This window comes from Pholcus phalangioides, unplaced genomic scaffold (assembly GCF_987345545.1).
Source record: "Pholcus phalangioides strain wild (caught in Gottingen) unplaced genomic scaffold, Ppha-v1.0 ptg000031l_1, whole genome shotgun sequence".
Classification (NCBI taxonomy): domain Eukaryota; kingdom Metazoa; phylum Arthropoda; class Arachnida; order Araneae; family Pholcidae; genus Pholcus; species Pholcus phalangioides.
In genome coordinates, this window is record NW_028301621.1 from 7625553 (window position 1) to 7646845 (window position 21293).

A 21293-nucleotide genomic window follows, 5' to 3' on the forward strand; every position below is an offset into this window, starting at 1 on the left:
GGACAACTTCCCACAACGTGACCTTTTTCTTTCTCTGTAATATACTGACCATATTGTATCGAAGAAAATTTGGCAATTTTGAGCCTTAAATACGGAAAAAATGCAAACTTACAAAGAATTATTTTTATTGGAATCAAATGATTCTGCAATTTATAAGTTTTTAAGAACACTGCCAGAGGTCCCATAACAATGAAAATTGCTCCCTCAGGTCCCTCGATGATTATTTTTGTAAAAAAAAAAATGTCATATGACACTCTTGATGGAGCTCTTCAACCGGCCCTAGTTTTCTCGGAAAATTATGGTCATCGTTATGATACAATGCTAGCGCCGTATTGGAAAATCAGTTTTTTTTTTTTTTTTTTGCTGTTACGGATACGCACCGCACGACAAATGTTTCTTCATTTCAAATTCTAGTAGTCCATGAGCACGCCCATAATAGCAGACGAATTTTTGTTTCACGCTGGAATCTTAGGAGAGTTTTATATATATAAAATCCTCCTTTATTACTCCTCTAAGAAAAAAATTGATAATTCTCAGTTTTATACGATGGCAGACACAGATCAAAACACGATTTCTTTTGATTCGACTGGTATGACACAGATAAATTTTCATTTTTATTGACTTTTTTCCTTGAATAAATCTCAGAGATAATTTTTTTTTTTAAATCTTAACCTGTTCAAACAGAGCATCAGCACGTAAGGTACAATCCTCTAAGCGACAGATGGGTTCTAGTGTCTCCTCACAGGATGAAAAGGCCGTGGAAAGGAAAAGTCGAAGAGCCTTCTGATAAAGTCATTCCCCAGCACGATCCTTTGAATCCTCTTTGTCCGAGGGCAACACGTGCTAATGGAGAAGTAAGAAGTTTGTTTATGGATGAAAAGTTCATCGCAATGTACAGTACAGTATTTAAATAAAAATATGTTCATCAATGAGTCGTGAACAAGGGAAAAATAAGCTTTGATGGGACCCTCATTTCAACTTTTTCCCGTGTGGGGGGAAAGAGCATGCACTTACTGTATGTGTATATATATATAATTTCTCTGGTGTATTTTTCAAAGCCCAGGGGGAAAAGCGCCCGACCCCCAAATGACGGGCCTGAGCTTTGAGTGATAAACAATGTAAAAAAGAATCTCGAACAAGGAAAAAAATAAGTCTAGAGCAATGAAGAAGACAAAAATGAGTCGTGAACAATGAACAGGGCAAAAATGGGTCTTGAACAAGGGGAAAATAAGCTTTGAGCAATGAACAAGGCAACAAAAGTCTTGAAAAATGAAGCAATAGTCTTGAACATTGAACCATGTCTTGAACAAAACAAGAATGAGTCTTGAACAAAACAGGAATGAGTGTTGGGCAATGCACAATGCTGAGCAATAATGAGTTTTAAACAATGGCTGCGTAATTTTTTTTCAAATCATGTTTGATGTCTATAATCATTAAATCATTATAATATATTGCTTGTATCTCATAACTGTCATATGCTTAAACTTCAATCATCTTAACAAAACCCCTGAATTTGATATTTAGCTATATGGAAAATGCTTTGTGCGATGTCTAACACAAGCTTCGGTTACACTAATTAGAGAATTTTTATTGATTTAAAAAGAGCTTTTGACTGTAGATTTAGAATTACTCGTAGAAAAGTTGTCATCAGCTGGTATACTTGGAAACATATTATTGAGCTGGTTAACAACTTATTATTTTAATAAGTAAACCAGCAGTTAAAATAGGTACATTCTTAAAATAGTACATTCTTAAAAAAAAAGGTGTCCCCCTGAGATCTGTTCTTGGTCCGATATTGTTTCTCATTTACATAAATGGTAAATTAATCTCATTCGTAGATGACACAATACTGTATGTTAATAAAACCAGACTTGGTGAAATTTATATTAAAAAATCCCCAAAGCAGAATATTCCAAAATCTCTGATGTATGTCACAGAATAATTAGTGCTACTGCAAAATTATCTGGAAGAATTTTAAGAAAAAGTGCCTAAAAAAATAAACCACTATTACAAACATGGGGATTTTTACTGCAGAATATTTCCAGTCAGCCAAGAGCTCGTCGCAGAACAATGCAAAACATTCTGCTTTGGGGTTGAAATATTAAACACTACTTGAATTTTAATGGAGGTAAAAGTTCTGACTGTGAATCTGTTTTTAAAATGAGATCCCGATTTGAAAATTTACTTAAATATTAAATTTTGCATAAAATTACATGTTGCTTTATTTGAAAATAATTCCTAGTATTTAAGCATTTATAAATATAACAATTATGTACACCAGTGGGTTCTCAAACTTTTGCAAACTTTGCGGAGCTCTGCTTATATATACCCTAATCAACACTTATCCGTGGCTCCCTGTGGCAGTTAACAAAGGATTTCTTCAAAAAACCTTTGTTAGGATACTGCTCTCCACAGCACCCCGGGCAAAGGTTGGCGACACACAATTTGAGAATCCCTGGTGTATGCTATATGCCGAGTTATAATCAATTCATTACATTAAAATCAAGACATTTGTGAACACCTGCAAATATTTCAAAAGTGTGAAATTGATTTATTTAAAGTGCAATTACAATACATATTAACATTTCAATTTTTTAATGCATGTAGGTTAATCCAGACTATACAGGAACATTCATATTTCCGAACGACTTTCCTGCTTTACTTGAAGACATTCCTGCACCTGGTGATGATTTAATACAAATAATATTTCCGATATTTAAATTTGAATTATTGATCTTAAATGAAGTTTTCATGTTAAAATCTAAAAATGACGTTTTAGATGAGGTTAATGTAGTTTCCCCCCCCCCCCATTCTTTGGCGCCAAAGTTCACTCTATATGCCTGATGGTTTTATTCAGTTCAACTTTAGCATTAGTGTGTGCTTGATCTTTTTGCATCTCATATGAAGTAAATTTTTACAACTACTATAAATATCATTCACTTACGAATGCCATTCAGCTAAGGCAGTGGTTCTCCAAACTTTTGTCATTCACGGCTCCCTTGCTCTGGTCAACATTTATCTGCAGCTCCTCAGAATAGTCTGACAAAAAACTGTTTCAAAACATTGAACAGGCATGCATTAATATCTCTAGCTCATGGCGATGTACACTTTGAGAACCATTAAGCTAAGGAACCTTATGGCTGTGTCGGGGTTCCTGCAGCCAATATCGTTTTGCACCAGACCATGAAAAAATTCTTCATTTGTCTAATTAATGAAAGATTGACTGTATATACAGCAGTTAGCTTTTGGAGTGAGAAAAAAATTCAACCAGAGTTTTACCAACATCTGTTTCACAAGAGTGCACAAATTAGCTTGTGGGCTAAATGTGACCTTCAAAGTGAGTTCTATCTGGTTCATGAAAGCAGATCCTACAAAAGATGGGACCCTGGGCCTAGAACTGCATAAAGACCCCTGAAAATTGATGGACAGGTGTCCCTCTCCCACTTGAGATGTGCCCAGTTAAATCCATACATTAAGACTGCCCTGTGCAAAATGTGTTAATCTTAATAAAGCATTAATCTGCACAATATGATGAACACATCAGTTTGCAGTCATCTCCAATATCTGGCTAGCATACTGAGGTTTTCTGTGTGTGTACCCCGAAAAAATGGGATGGAGAAAAATATTTTGATGGTTTTGACTATTTTCATCAAAACTTTTATATAGATTAGGCCTACAGCATTTAAATTCACTCTGTAATGTTTACAGGCAATTAATCTGTCGAATTATTGCTTCCAAATTTGGAGGATAGATGGCACCACTTCTCGAGCACATCACATATGTAATTCACACTAGGGGTGTGCAACTTTTTCAATCTATGGGCCAGATATAAGAGACTGTGCTTTTTGCTAATGACTCAATAACTGCTTGCTTGCCACAAACTCGTGTACTTATGTTCCATGGATTGATGTTATTTTTACGAGCACATGACCAAAGGTTATCACAGTGCCGTCTTAATGCATGAGCCCATCCAGGCACAGCCCAGGGGCATTCGAGAGAACAGGGGCCTCATAAAAATGAGATCTGGTTGAAATTTTGTAGAATTAATTCACCAGGTATGGTCTTTGAAAAATCACTTGCCCGATGTCCCATGCTGCTCTTAAAATCACTGGTGGTTGAGTGGTCATAGTGATGGACTCGCATTGCAAGATCCTGGATTCGAACACCATTGGCACCACAGTGGTAGTCGACTGAAGCTGGTTTTCTGTGGTTCTCCAAATTCGAGGTGCAAATGCATGCCAATCTCCCATTAAAAAAGTCTCGCCACAGAGCAACATACCTACAAACAATTCACTCACTTCATTTCTGAAATACAGATAGCAGCACTGAAAAATTGAGACACAACACTAGATACACACTCGGACTGTTAGGTACACACACTCATACTTCCCACACAACTCAATAGGTAGTAAGTTGCTCATGGCGATAGACCTGTGCTCAGTTGAAAGAAACAGAGTTGCTCTTAAGACATTCCTGGGTTGTCCACCCCTGTTTTAAACAATTACCTTTACGTTAGGTACACAACATATATACAGCATGGCTTAGTGGTAGTAACATTATATCAGATAAGATTAGAGGATATGATGTGTTTTTTTTTATAACTCCCAAAAATGTTTTTCGGCTCTGGAAAAACGAAATGTTATTCTTTGTATGTAGATGAATCTGAAAACCCGCTATTTCAAGCTGCTAATGCCAAAGGTGTTTGTAGAGTGATTTGCTTTCATCCTCGTTTGGATGTTTCATTACCTCTTATGTCTAGAGGTGAAATAAGACATGTTGTCGAAAGATGGATTGAACAGCTTTTGGAATTGGGTGCAAAATATGAATGGGTCCAGGTATGAAATATTCCTTTCAAAATCTTTGTTATTGCATTGCATGGTAAAATTTTAGCAAATGTCTTCATAATTTAGTAGTATTTAATTTATTTTATTAAAGAACAACTGAATTAACTATTTTTTAAATGAATATAGATAAGGGAGTTAGAAATGTTTTAGACCAGTCGTTTTCAATATTTTTACATCTGTGGATTGGTGAAAGAAATTGAAACGTTTTACGGATCAGAAGAAATATGAGAAATAGTTAATGGACCAGCAAAAAAAGCTAAATCAGAGAAATAATTTGCAGATTGGCAAGAAAAAGGGAGAAATATGCAAACCGGCAAAAAAAAGTAAATAATTTGCAGACTGGAAAAATACATAAGTAAAAAAAATAATTTGTGGACTAGCAAAAAATACATAAAAAGGAAATAATTTGCAGACTGGCAAAAATACATATATAGGAGAAATAATTTGCGGACCTCCAAAAAATAAATGATTATTAAAAATAACTTACAGACCTTCAAAATATAAATGAGTAGGAAAAATATATAAGGATGTAGCAAAAAAGTTAAATAAATGGGAGAAATGATTTATAGACTGGCAAAAATAAATGGGGGAAAAACAATGTGCAGACCTGCTGATAACCATCAGACGAGCTGATGAGGGCGAGGACAGAAATAAAAACCAACATAGAGACAGTATAATATTATATATATGTGCAGTGTTCTTGAAGGGCAAAAAAAAAAACATAGGAAATGGCATTTGACTGTTCACTCCATCCATGTTACTCTATGGAAGTTAGTTTCCTAAAATGTTGTGCAACGTGTTTCAATAGGGATACACATTCATGTTTCAGGCTAAGTTAGATATCAAAATCAGGTATCTCCAACCAGCTAGTATGAAAAAAAAAAGGAAAAAATGCACATTTGTGCTTCTGGCATGGTGGGGAGGGAAACAATAATATATAATTTGTCAAAATTTCTCCAGAACTAGCAGGAAATTCTCGCAAACCTGCACTGTTCCACAGACCAATGTTTGAAGAACACAGTTTTAGACGTTTTATGGTAGGCTTGATAGAAGAATTGAATTTCTGAATAAATTCTGGATATGCTCATTCACATGCTTGCTATCAAATAGTTGTTCATTTAATGTAATTCAATTCAATGTGTTCAATTTAATTTGTCTTTCGTTTTATAGCACCCATACACTTTTAATTCTATAGATTATTTTTCAAATTCTGGTTACGATTTCAGATATTTGAAAATAAAGGTGAAATCATGGGCTGTTCAAACCCTCACCCACATGGGCAGGTAAACATGTCCTTTTGTTTTTATTTTCCGAATTTAGAACTTATTTGGCAAACTATTTTAAAATCTTGAACACTAGTTCCATTTATAAACATTGCTGTGGATGCATTTGAATTATAAGTTGAATTACAGATGTTTTACAATATTTGTTCAATGTTCATAATATAAATTTTCTGCATTGCTCTACAAAATATGTATTTTTTGGCTTTCCTATGAACTATTATTTCGAACATTGCAATTATTCTCAATGTATAATGACCATTTATATGTTTGTAGTTTCCAATGTAGAGGGTCATTATAAATATTTCTGAATCAATATGCATCTATACATTATGTATACTTTTATGTAAGTAACAACCACACATAGCGTTTCTGATAAAGTTTGTCCCTTTGTCAAAGGCTATATAATAAAAACAACATAATTTTTTGGTATTATTTAGTAACCTCTCGTAATGGACACTCCCTGTTTGTGGGCATCTGCCATTAACATACACTTTTTAAATATGAAATAGAGCTTCAATGTATTTCACTACAACCCAAGATGAGATTTTTGGTCTTTTATCATGAGGTTCCATTGTGTTATTTTAATTTGGAGTTCACAATATATTTTTTAGTATCCATAATTGTGTTGTGTGTGTGTGTAAAAAGAAATTATTTATATATATATTATTTATTTATTCATTATTATTTATTATTTAACCTTTATTTACTATGTATAAAGTAATTATTATTTTATACATAGATTTGGGCAAGTTCATATCTTCCCGATGAACCTAGGCTAGAAGACAGAAACCAAGCTGAGTATTTTCAGAAATATGATTCACCAATGCTGATGAGTTATGTGGAAGAGGAAATAAAAAAGAAGGCACGTGAAATGTAATATTTGATGAATTTTATTATATTCAAAATGCATATTATTGAATTTTTTTAAATGTTTTTTTGGTCATAGTGGTAAAAATCAGACACATTTCAATTGCGCTTGGTGAAAGTTTTCGACAAATTATTTTATGATTCTATCAAAACTAAAGCATTAGGTGAAGTTTCGAAGCTAATTCAAACTACCAATACAAGTATACTGAAATTATAATGCATGTATATGTAAATTTTAGGCCGTTAATCTTTGCTATTTTATTTCAGGAACGTATAGTCTGTATGAATGATTATTGGGTTTGTGTTGTTCCATATTGGGCTGTTTGGCCTTACGAGATGATGTTATTGCCACGAAGACATATATTAAGACTATCCGATCTAAGTGAGGATGAGAAAACATGTAAGTTCAGAGATGAATAACTCAGTTATTATAATGATGAAAAATTATTCATTATAATGAATTGTAATATTGGGATTCGGTTGTTTTTATTCAAGACTCTGTTTAGTTAATAATTAATTTATTACCTTAATAGCATTGATCATGATTAGTATGGAAGGCGAGAGTTAATTTCAATTAAATTAAGCCTGGAAATGGAAGAGTTATTTTTGCTTGCTTTAGTAGTAGATAATGCTAAGTCCAACTGAACTCTGCTATAGCACCCACAACCTGTTTAGCTTCAGAAATTTTCAATGAACAAATCATCCATTTCTTTGCTTGAAATGTGTTAAACCATTATTCAATATAATGCCAAACTCATTATAGGGCCAGAATTCCGTAAAATAAATGGTGGTGGTAAATCGTGGAAGTTTGAATGCATATGCTTTGTTTAATGTTCATTGCAGTTAATAATTGAATATACAGTGAAACCTCCCATAATGGTAATCTCTGAATATATTCCACTGGATTGACATTAAGGCTAACCTTCGAACAAAAACTTCCAAATAACGGTCATTTTGGATGTGAAAAGAAAAGTTATATGATACGTAAGAGAGATAACTCTCAAGATTTTCTCTGATGGAGTTTTTCTTCATTGAACCTTACAAACATAAAAATAAGTATAGATTTTTCCTTACATTAGTGATTTTCAAAATGTGGTGTGCAGACCCCGGGATTCCACAAGTAATTACAAGCGTGTGCACTTGATGCGTTTCAGAAAAGAAGAAAACAGAAATTATATAATATATAGGGCTAAAATATAGTAACTGGCTATGTCATAGCTCAGAGAGAGATCATTGTTTTCATGCTGCTTGTTCAAGGGCACTCAATGTGATGATTTGAAAATAATGCTCTTGATGTCCACAAAAATAGCCAATTGCACTGGAAGATGATTTTGATCTCTCAACACTAGAAAGATGGACGAGGGTCTTTATGACCCTGCACACTATTTAAGCTTGCATATCTTTGCTAAGAATAAACCGAATCACCTGAAATTTTTCTCGACTTTTCCTGAATTGGCATGTTCTTATTGTATACCAAAGTTTTTTTCATTATCTTTTTCAACAATGAAGATGCGATGGGATATACCTAGAAAGATAGAAGGGGGGTAATTTTGACCCTTCCTTATATCCTAGCACATTATGCGGCAAATACTCCTATCATCGTCACCATTGATTTCTAAGTAGGCTATAATCCTTCTGAAAGTCTTTTTTTTTTGCATTTGACCTTCCCCCCATTCTTATCTGCAAGTGTCCATCAGTAGGTATGTAATTTTTGGTTTTTGCCAAGCATTCTTTCCATATTATCCGATAAATTGTTTGTCCTGGGCCGTAGAAAATTTGAGAGTATGTGATAATTTCAAATAATTTAGAATGGCGAGAAAACGTACATTTACTGAAGAATAAATACTTCAGGAGTTATAAAGATTAGATGAGAGAAACTCTGGAAGCAGTGATAATGAAAGTGCAGAAGAGCATGAGATAGTTACCCTATGCCGAACTGTGGAGAAGCAAGTAGCTGTTCTGATGACGAAGATTGAAATCAAAATAAACTTATTTCTCCAATTGATGACATCCATATTTGTTATAGGCATCTTTTTCTCAGCCACTTCGTTGGGCATTTTGCCTGTTGTGGTGTTGTATTTGTATTTGTATAACGGTGCATCAGTTTGTACAAAATAGAACGCCATTGAGAAATAAGGAACGTAAAATCGCGAGAAAGGATACCTTGTCGAAAAAAGACCCCCGAAACAGTTGCCTATAACAACGAAACTAAATATGGAGTCGACATCGTGGATCGAATGGTGCGATTATACATGACTGGAAGTCGTCTCTGGCCAATGCATGTATTTTCTAACATTTTGGATATGTCATCGATAAATGCTTGAAATTTGTACAAACAAATGACAGGAAAAAAGATCACTCAGAGAACTTACATATTGCAGTTATGGGAAGAACTAGATGAGTATTTCAACTTGAAACTACAATTCAAAATTCGATAATATGCAAAACACCTATTGATGGAAACAAAAAAGGACAAATGCCAAGTTAGAAGGAACTGCGTAGTCAATAAAATACTTCAATCTTGTACGCAATGCAAAAAACCAGTGTGTGGCAAATGTGCATGGAGAGAGGTGATTTGTGCAGAATGTTTTGAGTGCTAGATAAAAACAAAATATATATATTAACAGGCCAGTGGTTTCACCCTTTGTTTTTTGTTTTATAATTCTATTTATGTTTTAAAAATGATGCACCGTGATTTGAAACATTACTGTATCCGAAAATTGCAAAAAACTATGGGGGGTCATTTTGACTCCTTCCTGTCTTTCTAGGTATACTCTTGCGATCCATATTTCTAGTGTTAAATCCCATTTTTGTGGGTACAAGGATTGCAGAACCGCTTCATGAAATTGCTACTTTTTTGCAAAACCAGTTTCATTTTGTACCTGAAACCTAGCTCCTTGTGTGTTTGAATGAAATTAATGATAGAAAAGTGTTCAATCACAATTTTAATGCAAAATTTATGTATCTTCAATGCAAAATAAATGCTGTATGTTACAAAACCGCTTCTTTTAGTTATATAATTTAATAAAATATACATGGCATGTGGATTGGTATAATTTTACATAAAATCGAAAAAAAAAAATTTCTTAGAAATATTGAACCTTTTAACAATGGTAATCTCTAAATTAAGACCTCATTTTCTCATTCATGTGACTAGGTCATTGTTGGTATATTTCACTGCAATTTCACAAGGACAAATTTTTCTCCATACCAAGTGGTTTATTGGTCGTTTTGTTCTGGATATGAATCTTTATCAAAGAGTAATTAAATTTAGAGTTGTTGATGACTTGATAAAACTGATCTACTGGCTCTCTCTCTCATCAGTCTGAAAATAATAATCATCAAGTGAAAAAAATAGATATTTATTTTAGAAGCTGTCTATGCTGTCGAAAAAGTGGTATAGACTATTGATTTTTTCCCCAACACTTTGCTGTGTTCTTCATTAATGGATAGTGAGGTTTTCTAAAAAATTTAACAAAATGTGAGCATACAGTGAAACCTGTGTATAATGATATTGTCTACAATCATAAACATGCCCATGCCCCCCCCCCCCACATCCTGAAGCAAGGCCCCTAGGCTGGGATCTTTTACGGGCCCCGACCAGACTTTTATGGGGCCCCCTTTATGATGAATTTATGGCGTGAAAAAAAATTAAAATCCTCCCGGGCCCCAGGGCTGGAGCCTTGTCAGCCCATCCCTTGTGGAGGCCATGAACCTGCCTAAAACAATACAGTGGAAACCTGTCTAAGACAGACACTGTATGAGACAAAACCTGTCCTAAATGAAAACAATATATAGTCTTGTGAATAATTAATGCTTTTTCAGTCATAGGATACCTCTTTAAGACGGGAACTGTCTAATGTGAAAACGAAAGGCATATTTAGTCTATTTGTAGATACAAAACCTGCTAAAACGAACAGTATTTTTTGGTCAAGTGCAAGTTTTTGTCTTTTGGATGGGAGGAAAGTTTTGAGAGGAAGCGGATTTACTATTCACAAAATTTAGTAAAGGCTTGTTTAATATTTCTTTTATGATGGAAACAGTGACTTTTGTTAAAAAACATCCTATTCCTTGAAAAAAGTTTGATAATTTCGGGAGAGTTATATGCGACTGAATTATTGTTCACAATTTAGCGATACTGTGTTTTGGCTACTACAGAGATTTTCATTCAGTGTAGAAATGGCCATCAGCAACAAGAAATGATATTGAATTTGAACACAAAAATGTTATAGAAATGTAGAATCTTTCTTTCATAAATGTTATTGGTTGATGATCTCTCATTGTTTTTTTAAAAAGATATGCAATTTCTCAGTTTCTCAATTTTTATTTTAAATACAGTGAAACCTCACAACAATAATACTCCATGCAGCGATATGCTTTACTACAATAAATCCTCTATAACAATATTTTTAGGGGATTTTTGAAACCCCTGTAACAATATTTTTTTTTATATTTTGTTCAAAATTGTTTTGAATTTAATTTGAACTTAGTCACTTGTTTTCTTTCTTCTGAAGGCAGCTGATAACATTAATATTTTGCACTAAAAAATCACAGAAAGCTAAAGCATGTTATTGATATCGCTACTTTCTGTGTAAGACACTAAAGTGCAATGCAGTTAACTTCTTTACAGGGGCAATGCATCTTAGTGAATTTTTATATTAAATTAATCAATTAAAATTTTTTGTGGCAAATAAATACATAAAAGCGTGCTTTCTGATGGTATTAACAATGTTGATGGAGAAAAGATAGCAACAGCATAAATTTGATCACACGTAAGGATAATTTTGCCTCGCCTCTCGATACAATATTTTTTCTTGGTCCACAGAATATCGTTATATCAAGGTTTTACCGTATTAAAAAATTTCATTTTTGACTAAAGCAACTTTTAATATTGAAGTTTAACTATTAACGTATTAAATATGAAATTTCAAATGTTATTTGAAGCAGCAAGCATGAAAAAATTCAAAATAATAATATGCGTGTCTCTGTTTAATACTCGTTGGTTTATAGAAGTTAGGGTGATGCTGCCAAAATATAAGTTTCGTAAACTATAGAAATAAATCACTGCATATATTTTTATGTGCACCTCTATGAAACAGAAACCTGTCTGGAACGGAAAATAATTTCAGTCTCTTGACCTTTCGTTTTATAGAGGTTTCACTGTATTTCCTTTGGACCTAGCAGAATTCCTTTTTAATAGGAAATAGCACAAATGCTCAAATTATCAACAATAATTACGATATATTACAACGATAACCTGTCTATAAATAATATTTTTCTAGGTCCCTACAGTATTGTTATAGACATTATTCAAAAAATCCATAAATTTCAGATTTTTTTAAAATCTCAAAATATTACTCTTCTAATCAACCAGTTCTTTTTTTGAACCACTGTATCAGCATTGTTTACTTAACCGATTTTCATTACTATAAATAATACCGCTTCGGTAAAATGATAACTTTTTTGTTTTTTTCAGATTTAGCTGAGATAATGAAAATATTCCTGACAAAGTATGATAATTTATTCAAGACATCATTTCCTTATTCCATGGGATGGCATGGTAAGTACTGGAAAATCACTTTTTTAATGAGAATTCATTTTTTTAATTCTAAGAATTCTGTGTGTGTTTGTATCTTTTGTATGAAGATTTCACATGTAACAACATGTTATATAACTCCGCCCCCCCCCCATCGTTTTCTATGATAAACAAACTACAAAACATGCAATTACGGTGCTTGAAGTAGTGTTAAAAACTATCATTAATTGTGCTGATTTTTGATTGCCATTGTTTGTCTGAGTATATTCTCAGTGAGAGCCTACAATCTCGATCAATTTGATTGAATTTTTTATTTGAAATCAATTTCCCATTTGTGCTTTCCAAAATTTTTCAAGGGCAAAACGTCACCCTTCCCTCCCTCCCATATGATCTTGGCTAGGGAATGAAAAGAGAGAAAATGTTTTACTACAGCTAGTAAGTTCCACTCTCTCTCACTGAAGGTAGGTGACTGTTCTAATTCTTTATCGCTCACCAACTCCAGTCATATATCACCATACAGCAGTTTCCAACCAGTGGAGTTGGGTGGGAAATGTAGTTGCCATCTATCGGTAGTCTTCCCCAGGCTTGGTAGGTAAACTTATTTCTGATGTTCTTGCCCGAATTTGAACTTGCAGACCTTGATGGTGACCTTCATAATGAACAATGAGCATCTTAACACTGTGCCACTAAGGCATAGCTGCCAAGTCTCCCGAATTTTACCTTCATCGCTCGACATCCCGAAAAGTTCTTAAATCTCCCGAATTTTTACGAAAATCAAAAAAATCCCTAATTGTCCCTTAAAATTCCCTACTTCATTAAAAAAAAATCCCCGCTTATGAAAACAATCCCTAAGGAATTTCTTGTGGGGCATCTTTTTTTCCCTTTCGAAATGACGTCACACGTCGTAAATGGGGAAATTCCCTTTTTAAGGAAGTTTTACAAACCCTCTGATGGTAACAAGAAAGTTGTTTGTCTTATCGTGCAGGGAAATGACTTAGCAGCCAATAGTCCTGGATAATAATTGAAGATTATAGTCACGCGCATGTGGTCAAAATTTCTTTTGTTATAACGTGCGATATAACAAAACACGAATACTGATAAGCAAAAACATATTTAATCTATTTTAAAGATACTTATTCCGATGAATTTCCTTTCATCAAACGTTCCAGAAGAGGGCAGACTTTTCCTTTTTGTACAAGTTGTGTTACGGACATAAACATCGGGCATGGAAAGACTACCATCATCACTCGTGAAATTAAAAAAAAAAACATCAAGCAAGTGTCACAAAAAGTCAGTGTTCTTCAAAAATTGACGGTGTTTTCCTTCATCTTTCGATGATTTTGGGGGCATTCGCGGAGAATGTTTGTTCACAGCGTTTCTGATTGAACACAATATTTATTTTTACATCATTGAAGTTTTGGCCCCCAATTTCACTTGTTTTTTGCGTAGGAATTTTATTCCCAAGGGTTTAACTTTTATGTGTGTAAAATCCCTATTTTAATTTGACTTCAGTTTTTGAGTTGGGATTTTATTCCCTACGCTCTAACTTTTATATTTGGAAAATCCCTATTTTATTTGGAAAAATCCCTATTGTATTTATTAGGGAGTGGTTTTAGCATAAAATACGGGTGTGCGCGAAAATCTCCCGAATTTTCATTTTCAAAAGTTGGCAGCTATGCTAAGGCATCAACTGTTCTATTCTACTGGTCTGAACATGGTTAGGCCATGAAAATGTTGAAATATGGGCAGCATGTGGAGTTTTCGATAGTTGCTGATAAAATTATAGAGTTCTCTCTCTCACCTGCAATCATATTCAGTGTTTCAGGACTCCAGGAGAGACACCTCTAGAAACGTTACAAAGTAAATATGAATTTTTTTTAATGCTAACATTTTAGTTTCCCAATTTTGAACAACACAAATGTGGAAGAGTAAATAGTCCTTTGCCTGATATAATCACAAAATTTCATGAAACTAGAGTTTTTCATGACTGATTTTGACTCCTACAAAGGCACATAGCCTTGCTTTTAAAAATGCTCTAGTAAACGATAATAAATCAACACCATTGATTGTAGTGCCATGGCTTAAGTTCCATTACAAGCAGGAATTGAGAGAAAATTCAAATAGACCAATGAAATTACTCCGTTTTGCAAGCAATCAATCAGAACATTGCATTATACTTGCATGCAGGTACTCAGATCCTTTCCGATCACAACATTTGACTTGCACAGATGTACATTTTTACTGTTGTCAACTGGGGGTTAATATTTGGTGTCCAATTCAAGCCAGATCCCCAGATTGTAGTTATACAGTCAGCCCCTCGTATTCACGGGGGTTACGTTAATGAGGTGATCGCAAATACGGAAATCTGCAAATAACTGAAACCATAGGTTCTTTTTTTGTATATGTCGTTTATTGAACATCAGGAGAAGAGCAGGGTGATGCAGGGGTAGAAGGATATGTAAAAGAAGGTGGAGATGTTTTCTGAAAGAACACTGATTTCTGTTTGTCGTTTTTTCTTCATATCATCAAGTATGTTGGAGTATGTATATAGATAAGGCTTCCTCTACTAATTTTTCTACATGTGAAGAATGTACCACAGAAGGATCTATGTCATGAAAATAATATATTCCTGATTTGAACTTGCAAAGCCCTTCCTTAAAGCTATGTTACACATGTGAACTGGTCTTATACCTTTTTTACTTTGATCTTCTTCATCTGGTACAGCTTCAGTTTCAGGAGCAGTCACTCAGCTGTATTAATTCCTCTTTGGTTGATGCCTCTGAATTGCTATTAATTTTTAGCTGTTCAATTTCGTCTATATCCATATCATTGAATACTTCTTCCCCCACCTGTTTCGCTAACAAATACAAATACAACGTCAAAACAGGAAAAATGCCCAATGAGGTGGCTGAGATGTGAAAATATCTTTTATAATTTCTTTGGAAATTTTCTAGCTTCCTCCTGGTCGGCAGAGGCTTGATCGTCAGTAATTTTTTACATTGCGTAATCCAAATCGTTTCTTAAACCTATGAAACCAACCTTTACTTGCATGAAGTTCTGATGAAATAGACGTTTCACCAGCTCTTTCCTTTACAGAAGAGTAAATTTTTTCGCCTTTTCTTTCATAATATTAGAATCAATTGGAATACCTTTTCTGTGGCAGTCTTGACCCACAAAAAAAACCAGCATTTTCTGTACGAGAAACACATTGGTCCCGTAGGCAATGCAAAGTTTTCGCTGCCATATGTGCAGCTATAGTCTCGACTGATTGAATTTCAGATTCCTTTTTCTTGATATATCTCACCGTAGATTCGTTGATTCCATAATGGCGGGCAATAGCAGCAATTGATTTACTTTCTCCAAGCATATAAATAGTCAATATATCAATTGTTTTTGTAAAATTTTCACTTTTTTTTTGTCTTTTCGAAACATTATCAATTGTATTAGAAAAGTGAACCATCCTAAACACGTACAACTCAAATTTTGTAAACAAAACATGTGAATGACGATTGCTGAGTGTTGGCAAAAAAATTTTCTATGAAGAAGAAAAAAACCGTGAATACTGAAACCGCGAATATGGAAACCCCGAGTACAGGGGGTCGACTGTATTATATTTATCCTATAATGGAATGTTATGGATGGAATATACAGTTGATGCTGGTCATTATAATGACCCCTCCCCACCATCGTTCCGTTAAAAACTGACATTATATTGGGTGGTCGTTATACAGAAAGAAAAACACATTGGTATAGAATCATAAGAAAACATTTGGGACTTATAGGTTTTGTAACGACTAGTAGGATGTCATTGCAATGGAATGGTCACTATAACGTGGGTTTCTTATAATGAACATCAACTTTGTTTACACTATGAAATGCACACAAAGACCAGAGAGTAATATCATTATAGAGGGTATTGTTACATAAGATTTTCACTGTGTTGGATTATATAAAAGAAATCGTGAGAGAGTTATGATGACAAAAGTATCATACAATGTGATTAGTCCACATGGAGTGAGTAATGAAAAGGGAAACCAAATTCTTTGTTTACATACTAAATCTAAAGATAGAAACTTTTTTTTTCACAGGTGCTCCAACAGGAAGTAGTTTTTCACGAGATTGCAAACATTGGTGTTTACATGCGCATTATTATCCCCCTCTTCTCCGCTCAGCATCTGTGAAGAAGTTCATGGTTGGCTATGAGATGTTGGCTCAACCACAGAGAGATCTAACACCAGAACAGGTATGCATAATAGTGCCATCAATTGATAAAATATCTTTCTTTTTATCTTTTATGACGCAGAGCAGTTATTTAAGTTTTTCCCCCTTTCATCTTGGATTTGGCTGTCCTAATAGAGCAGATGGAAATCATGTATTCTCCGATTTTTTCCCTTTCCAAGAGCAGCACCTCACATTGTCAAAGAGCTACCTCCTGCAGACCAGACACCTTAATGTATCAAGTGCTCAATAGGACTTTTAGGTCAGAGCAATTCCTGAACACTTATTCTAAGAAACAAGCTTGACTGCGCGAGTAGTATGGGGGGAATGGATATAGGGCTCATCAACCTGTTGCTACAGTGTGGGGCTGAGCAGAGCATAGTTTGTCATAATGTCACGATATGGTACTGTGATTAAAGTGCCATGCACAAGGGCCGAATCCACACCAGAAGAAATATCTGAATAAATTGGCTTTACTAAATTTCAGGGGCGAGGGGGAGGGGGTGGATAGTTATGATCAAACAGTGTTCATAGATCAGAAACTTGTTTCCTTAACCAACATGAAAAAAAAGAAAAATTTATTGCAGAATGTAATTTACTCTCTGTAAAATTTACTTCTCAAACTTATTAATACAGTCGAATCCCATTTTAACAAATACCGTTATAGCAAAAATCTCGTTTTAGCGAACACTTTTCTAATCCCCCAAATAAGTTTACATAGGAACAATGCTAGGTAACCTGGAATTCCTTTATAACAAAATTTCGTTTTAACGCAGTGATTCCTCCGGTCTCTTGACGTTCATTATAACAGGATTTGACTGTACATTATACTCTGCTTTTTATTAACTCTATCATTTGCTCTGCTTTTTCCTACTAAAATCTGACTCTTTCTTTTCTCTGTATTTTAAGGCTGCTGAACAGTTACGAAGTTTATCCGAGAAACATTATAAAGAGGAATCATGAGTTAGGGATGAACAGTATAGATATATTCTTTGTTAATCCCCTGTTTTATGTAATTTAAAATGAGAATGACAAATTATTTTGTTGATTCATTTTTGTTATAAATAAATTTTCAAATTACTTAAAATAATGTATTGGAGTAAATAATGTTTGAATCTATTATCTATTGCATTTTTTGTAAAGTATTTAAGAGATTCAAAATTTGATCTTTTAAGATTGATATAACAAGTCTTTTTTATTACCCTTAAACAGTGTAAATATACCTTTCTACATGCCCAAGAAAAGAAATTCCCTTTTTTCCCCCATGTAATACAAATAAACAAATAGGGATTCAGCAGCGTACTATGATCATCTTTTCATAGTGGAAGCAGTTTAAGGGTTAAAGTAAATAAATTTAATTCAGATACATGAATCTTAATATAGAGTTAACGAAAGAGGCTTGATTGAATAACAAACAAAGAACCACACTTGACTCAATTTGGTCAACGAGGATAATGCTCTTTTTTTTTATTAAAAAATTCCTCAGACATTTTTTTCTTCAATTTTTTTTTCTTTGAAGACAACATATAATATATATTTAATTACAATCCATTCTTTCACCGGAGAAACATTAAAAATCACAATTTTCAATTGCATCGCAGAGTTGGGGGGTAGGTGCCCCCCGTTGGTGCAATTTTTTTTATGTTTGCATAATTCTCTCTCCTTTCTTACTGTTTTAATCTTTGGTGGAGGTAAAATAAGTGTTTTTTTTCACCAATCTATTAATCTACATATTTATAAAGGAACGAACAACATTGAATGAAAATATATGTATATATATATTCATATCAAGGGAGACATATTTTTTTCCGAGTTTTCACATAAATCCTTTCAACTACATAGATGAATAGTTATAACCATTTTTTTCTCTATGTATTTCAAATCTGTCAGAGACTTGACTTCATGCAAGGACATATATTCTGCATTCGAATAATTCCTTCCAGAACATATCATTTAGTGATTCCCGTTGGGATGGTGATGGGGGTAGTATATAGAGATTAAGAGATAAGGGAGAGATTGAGATAGAGCGCAAATTTTGTATAAGATTTATCACAGAGATTTGAAACCTTTCCTGAGCATAATATGAGCAAATAACAAAAAAAACCCATAAATTTTATTAATTGACTTAACATTCATAAAAATTGACCAGCAAGTGCAAGAAATTAACGATGCACTTCAAAAGAAGAAAAGAAAGGAAATTAGATTGTATTTTATTTCTGAAGATTTTTTCCCTTTGATATCGATTAACTTTTCGATATTGATTGATGAAGCTTATAAATTTTTTGTGCTTTCAAAATTTACATTTTATGCTACATGTAATCAATCAAAAATCATAGTTTTTAGGTTTTTTTTTTTTAACATTTATCTATGTTATTTCTGAATATTCTCATTTCTCACTCTTTTATTCTAAAAATAATTGTTTGAATATTATTCTTGCTTTCCACACCGGTCAATTTTTCATAATTGAGAACAATTATAGAGCAACATGTTTCGATTATATAAGGTAAAATAGTTTTTCATAGAATTTTAAACTATGCGTAATGATGTGCTTAATTTATTGCGCTCATTAATCAAAACAATAATATAAAGCATTTGTATAATCTATAAATCACTAAATATAATTTGGTAATAATCCTTGACTGGACCATTATTGTAGGTAATGGTTCACTCAATATTTGATCAATTATTCTTGTATACCCAATGGGAGAAGGGCAAGAAAAATAGATTGATTGTGAAGTTAACTAGCATTAGTTAGGAGAAAGATATTTAGCGAGGAACATTCTTTTTGTTTAGCTTTTTGTTCTTGATTAACTCAAATATACATTTTCTACTTTGATAGGGCTGTGTTATATCTGAAGAAATGACAGTCATAAAATTGACATCTAATGAAAATATAAAATATTTTTATGATTCTAGAATTTCTTATAAGTAATTATTGAATATGTATTGTTCTTAAAGTTTTTATTTTAGGGTTTGTAATTGCATATGAGTATCTTAACTTATATTTTGTATGTGATTTTAAGAAACAATGTTTCAGGCTCATGTGCTTAAGAATCACAAAGAGCCATCTTTTTTATGAACACATTGTCATCATGTCATCAAACTTTAGTGATTCCATATCAAAAAAATAGACCTATATTTTCTAGTCAATTACCAATCTTTTATAGTATAATAAATTATGCTGTTGAGAATCCTAGTAAAAGTCAGGGCTTGACAAATTAGGAAAAAAATTTAGGTGCTAGCCAGATTTCTTAGGAGCCAAGCATGGTTTTTTCTCAAGAAAAATGGTCCTAAGGAATATTTGACTTTTTATGAGAGTTAATGATTCCTTTTCCAGGTTGTGGAAAATGTACTGTCATGAAATCAGAATAGTTTGTGTTATCTTTAGACTCTAATTTTAACACTCTAATTTACCAATAACATTCAGAAAATTTGAGGTGCCAATAACAATTTTCCAGTCACCATGGCGACTTGATGACAAGGATTTGTGAAGCCCTGGTACAAGCTAAGTAGAAATTAGAAGATCTTTTGGTGAAAAAATTATATCAAGATGAATTTTCATTTCTCTTCATTCGGAAAAGAACTAGACAAATAAAGCCTTTGTGCATATTTAAAAGGTTATTAACATTTGTTCTTAGAAATTGTTTTATTTTAAACAAATTTACTTCTAATACTTTTTCAGAAAATAGGAATTCAGTGCAAGCTGAAAGTTAAAATCAACAATGTGTTTCCCACAAATTTTGGTAAAATACCTCTATGAATTTCATCTTTAACAGATTAATTAGAATAATTAGAGAATCTTTTCTTTTTGAATCATTGTAATTTGAATTTGATGTTGATTAATGAGCGAAATGGAAAAAGAAAAATATTGCATAGCATAAACTACACAAAATGTTATAATTCGAATAAGAATGATTTGGTACCAGCATATTTGTGAAGGTTTCAGCACACAATACAGTTTTGCCGCATCTAGCTCGTACATTCCCCCCCCCCTCTCTAATGATGTTTCTACAAAATGAATAATGAGCACATGTACACACACACACATACATACAACAGGGTAAACTGACCAAACATCAACATTTTAAAAATTTTGGTTCCTTTTTTTTAAAATCGAATCATACAGTTTTGAACACTTGAAGTTTGGCACTTATGCAATTTTCGTATTTGAAAGGATCTTACAAACAAATGGTTAAAAAGATGATCAAAGCTGTGGGTGAGAAATTTTTATACATTCTTTCAGACATTTGGACCATTCTTTCGGGAATAATAGTAAGAAATCAGTGTAATGTGATTTCTCTGAATGTTTGATAAATTTATCCTCCCTACAGAATAATTTGTTTTTCCTATCCTAATAGAAGTTGGCATTTTCACATAGACCTATTTAGGAATTATGAAGTATCCTTATCACAGATGAAAATTTCAATTTGTTTGAATTCCTATTCATAAAGATTTGTGTCATGTATGCTTATCTTACTTCCATTTGGCTTTATAACGCAGTACGATCGAAACAACTTGCATTCTACTTTGAAATTGTCTATGACA

At 33.3% G+C, this 21293-nt stretch overlaps 1 protein-coding gene across 1 annotated transcript; it reads left to right on the forward strand.

Annotated features, from left to right (window-relative positions):
• Positions 1 to 383: 383 nt before the first annotated feature.
• Galt (Galactose-1-phosphate uridylyltransferase) lies at positions 384 to 21265 on the forward strand. The gene is made up of 10 exons (XM_089252947.1): positions 384 to 589; positions 685 to 854; positions 2608 to 2683; positions 4657 to 4835; positions 6071 to 6127; positions 6867 to 6989; positions 7262 to 7394; positions 12471 to 12554; positions 16619 to 16773; positions 17658 to 21265. Exons 1-10 carry the CDS (start codon positions 421 to 423, stop codon positions 17709 to 17711), a joined length of 1200 nt encoding a protein of 399 aa, XP_089109073.1. The 5' UTR covers positions 384 to 420; the 3' UTR covers positions 17712 to 21265.
• The last annotated feature ends 28 nt before the right edge of the window (positions 21266 to 21293 follow it).

Coding starts and splice junctions, on each gene's coding strand:
- Galt (XM_089252947.1), top strand. CDS start 421: ATGAGCACGCCCATAATAGCAGACGAATTTTTGTTTCACGCTGGAATC. Junction 4,836..6,070: donor CAAAATATGAATGGGTCCAG/GTATGAAATATT, acceptor TTACGATTTCAG/ATATTTGAAAATAAAGGTGA. Junction 6,990..7,261: donor AAGAGGAAATAAAAAAGAAG/GCACGTGAAATG, acceptor ATTTTATTTCAG/GAACGTATAGTCTGTATGAA.